The following is a 3,035-nucleotide window of genomic DNA, read 5'->3' on the forward strand; positions in this document are numbered from 1 at the left end:
ACTGGTTTGTTTTTGTTTCGCTACTTGTAAACAGACGTTAAACCAATATTTATATGGGAGATTGGGTGTTGCCAGATTGGCGTTTGCATATGCTGCCGGCCTATGTGGAAGTTTCCTGAGTTTCCATCATGGGAAAATTATTTTAAAAAAACAATGACTACCTCGTGGTCTGTGTTCTTTATACTTGCGTCATTGAGTAGTTTGTTTAGTACCATTATTTTCCTTCAGTAAACACGAATTGTTCGTTAATAAAACACCATAAGTTGTAGACGATAAAGAGACTACAGGTTGTATAATGGTCGAGTTTGACGAATGACGATCCTTTCTGGGGCCGCATTTTTTTGTCTGGAGTATAGAATTTCCACCCTCAAAATTTGTCCTGGTTCACTTTATTGAATCGATCTAAAAGAAGAAAATCAGAGACAATCTGAAGATCACGCCACACAAGGTGATTTACAGGCAACCAGTTCTATGTGATCTCTAACGAGAAGAGATCAGCAGTCACATTTCAACGTACAAATATAATGTTGGCTGCCTACATCGCCTGTAAAAGATAGCTCGTGTGACAAGATCCAAGCAATACGAAGGCTCCGGTCAGAAGACAACCTGAAAACTAGACTGGGTAGAGTTTAAGCCATACCCAACCGGAATGGTAAAGGTGGTCGGTCGTCACATGGAGGACCTCCATGGTCGTCATTTGTCTATAGAGGGCTTTGTTTTACCCCCATTCGACGTCATGTTGCGTCTATGGCGTCACTTGTTTTGGAAGGGTATAGATTCCCCAGTGCTGATTCATTTAAATCCTTGTTAATAAACAAACCACGTTATAAAAAATAAACAATCGGTGAACTTCTAACGACAACAAACCCAAAACAAAACAAAAGTGAACAAAACAAACAAGCAAAATAAACACCACAAGAAAAAAATGACGGTTCAGTTTTGGTATGTCATTATGCGCATTACGTGCTTGATTTTCTCAAGTCTTCCCCCCAAAACGCAGAGACGATATTTCACCCCCGATTCATGCTCGACCTGTATAAAAAGTTACAGAAATCTATTAGGCTCCTTTGCATTACCTCATCAGTTGTGGCAATTCTTGGAATGAAAATAAAGGTGTCCATACCAACCAAAATGTTATTACTTTTTAAATGATTGTGTCATCGGTTTAAGCCTATAAGCGTTGGCAAAATATTGAGTCTGTTCCCAGGGAACATAGTAGCAGAACCATGGTGGCCAACAGTGCCCAAATAAGGGCCTGTCCTTCTGTGTCTGACATACATTTTAGCAGCCATTGTTAAGAATCCTAAAGTTTCTAACCGGATCGATGCATCTATTGAATAGAGCGCCCCAGAGCGCCGAACAGGCGTGATTTAGGAACTGAAGATCTGTATTGAAAGTGGAACACGTATAATAGGACTCGTTCAGCAACATCAAAGAGCTAGAGCAATTGGCATAGTCTGTTTAGGCCTACTTATGTAATGTTGCTAGAGCAATTGGCATAGTCTGTTTAGGCCTACTTATGGAATGTTGCTTGCTGAAATGATTGCATCCGTATAATAGGACTCGTTCAGCAACATCAAAGAGCTAGAGCAATTGGCATAGTCTGTTTAGGCCTACTTATGTAATGTTGCTAGAGCAATTGGCATAGTCTGTTTAGGCCTACTTATGGAATGTTGCTTGCTGAAATGATTGCATCCAGCAGTGAACTTTTCTATTTATTTTCATCCGGAGTTGGCTTTTGTTGCTCTCTTCAATCCTGTGACGTAGCCCCATTCATTAATTTGATAAGACTCAGTCATTGTTGGGTTGGCCGGCCCTAAATACTGGGATCATTAGTGTAGTCAGTAGTTTGGTGTGCAGTCAACCCTGTCTCCCTGGAATCCTGACGTCATTGTCTTTTGATATTCAACTATAATCCAACTCGGCAGATTCAATGACGTCAACCCCTTCAATTACATCATATTTTTGCAAAACGTTTTAGGTCTATATAAAGACGATCAAACAAGACTTGTAGCCACAATTTGAAACTCTGTTGAAGAAGGGAGCCACAACGAAACAAAACACACAACCGAAACTTAGCTCATTTTGTAAGCACAATCGAAAGTCCGCGTTCAAGATGTTTAATCTTTTCACTGCCGGGATGCTCTTCGTCTGTCTCGCGGGGATCTGTCCGCAAAGTTCCCGTGCAGGTCTCACATCTTCCTCCACGGAGCAAAGCAGTCTCATGAGGGTAAGTTAAAACGTCAACCTACCTCCATGCTCCAACGATCGATAGCTCGAAAACAAAGTTTCTTTTTACGAAAAAAAAGGAGAAGAAGATTATAATTTAATGAACCACCATCATCAGTTAGGCTGTGTTCATCCAGTGTATGATGTAGCCCTGCGCATGTAACTGCCATTCATTTTTATTTCTTCCAGTTCTGGTTCATCATGGAGGCATTGCTAATTCTAACTCATGGGTCCATGTTGTTCCTGCATTAAACCCTGATGTCGTCTTTCTATTCTCTTCTCTAATTCATTTGATTACTTACATTCTGCAAATTCATTTGATTACTTACTTATTCTTATAGAGACTAAACCTAGTGTAATGTCCAGTGCCCGCCTGGGCATTCCTGTTTTTTGGGTACAATGCCATTGCTCATGCATGCGTATACAGTGAGTTTTTCAACGAAGATATTCTTGCACTTGCCATCGGGTACAAGGGTCTCACTGTTGTAGTGCACTGTTAATTCTTGGTTATCATTCGTTTCCTAAGTTCAGCCACAGTAATGTTCCTTCCATTATTACAATATTGTTGACGATGACACATACCGTCCACCTGATGTACAGTAGAATATCTTGTTGTGCAAACTTGTGGGCCTCCCATTATTGCAACTGTTTTTGTTTTGTTAGCTGTTATGTTACTACTGGACTTACTTCCATGTCGGTTATTTTTCAGCCCCCTTTCTGGTAGCCTTGTTTAACCTTTAATGATACTGGACACTATTAGTAATTGTCAAAGACCAGTCTTCTCACTTGGTGTATCTCAACATATG

General features: G+C 40.4%; 1 protein-coding gene across 1 annotated transcript in view; it reads left to right on the forward strand.

The window, feature by feature from the left end:
• The first annotated feature begins 1,679 nt into the window (after positions 1–1,679).
• Positions 1,680–3,035, forward strand: part of LOC139934114 (uncharacterized) — a 40,545-nt gene continuing 39,189 nt past the window's right edge. The window contains exon 1 of the mRNA XM_071928400.1: positions 1,680–2,230. Coding sequence (XP_071784501.1) covers positions 2,117–2,230 — 114 coding nt within the window. The 5' untranslated portion in view covers positions 1,680–2,116. The remainder of the gene's footprint in view (positions 2,231–3,035) is intronic.

The sequence above is a fragment of the Asterias amurensis genome, chromosome 2, assembly GCF_032118995.1.
Source record: "Asterias amurensis chromosome 2, ASM3211899v1".
Taxonomy (NCBI): Eukaryota; Metazoa; Echinodermata; class Asteroidea; order Forcipulatida; family Asteriidae; genus Asterias; species Asterias amurensis.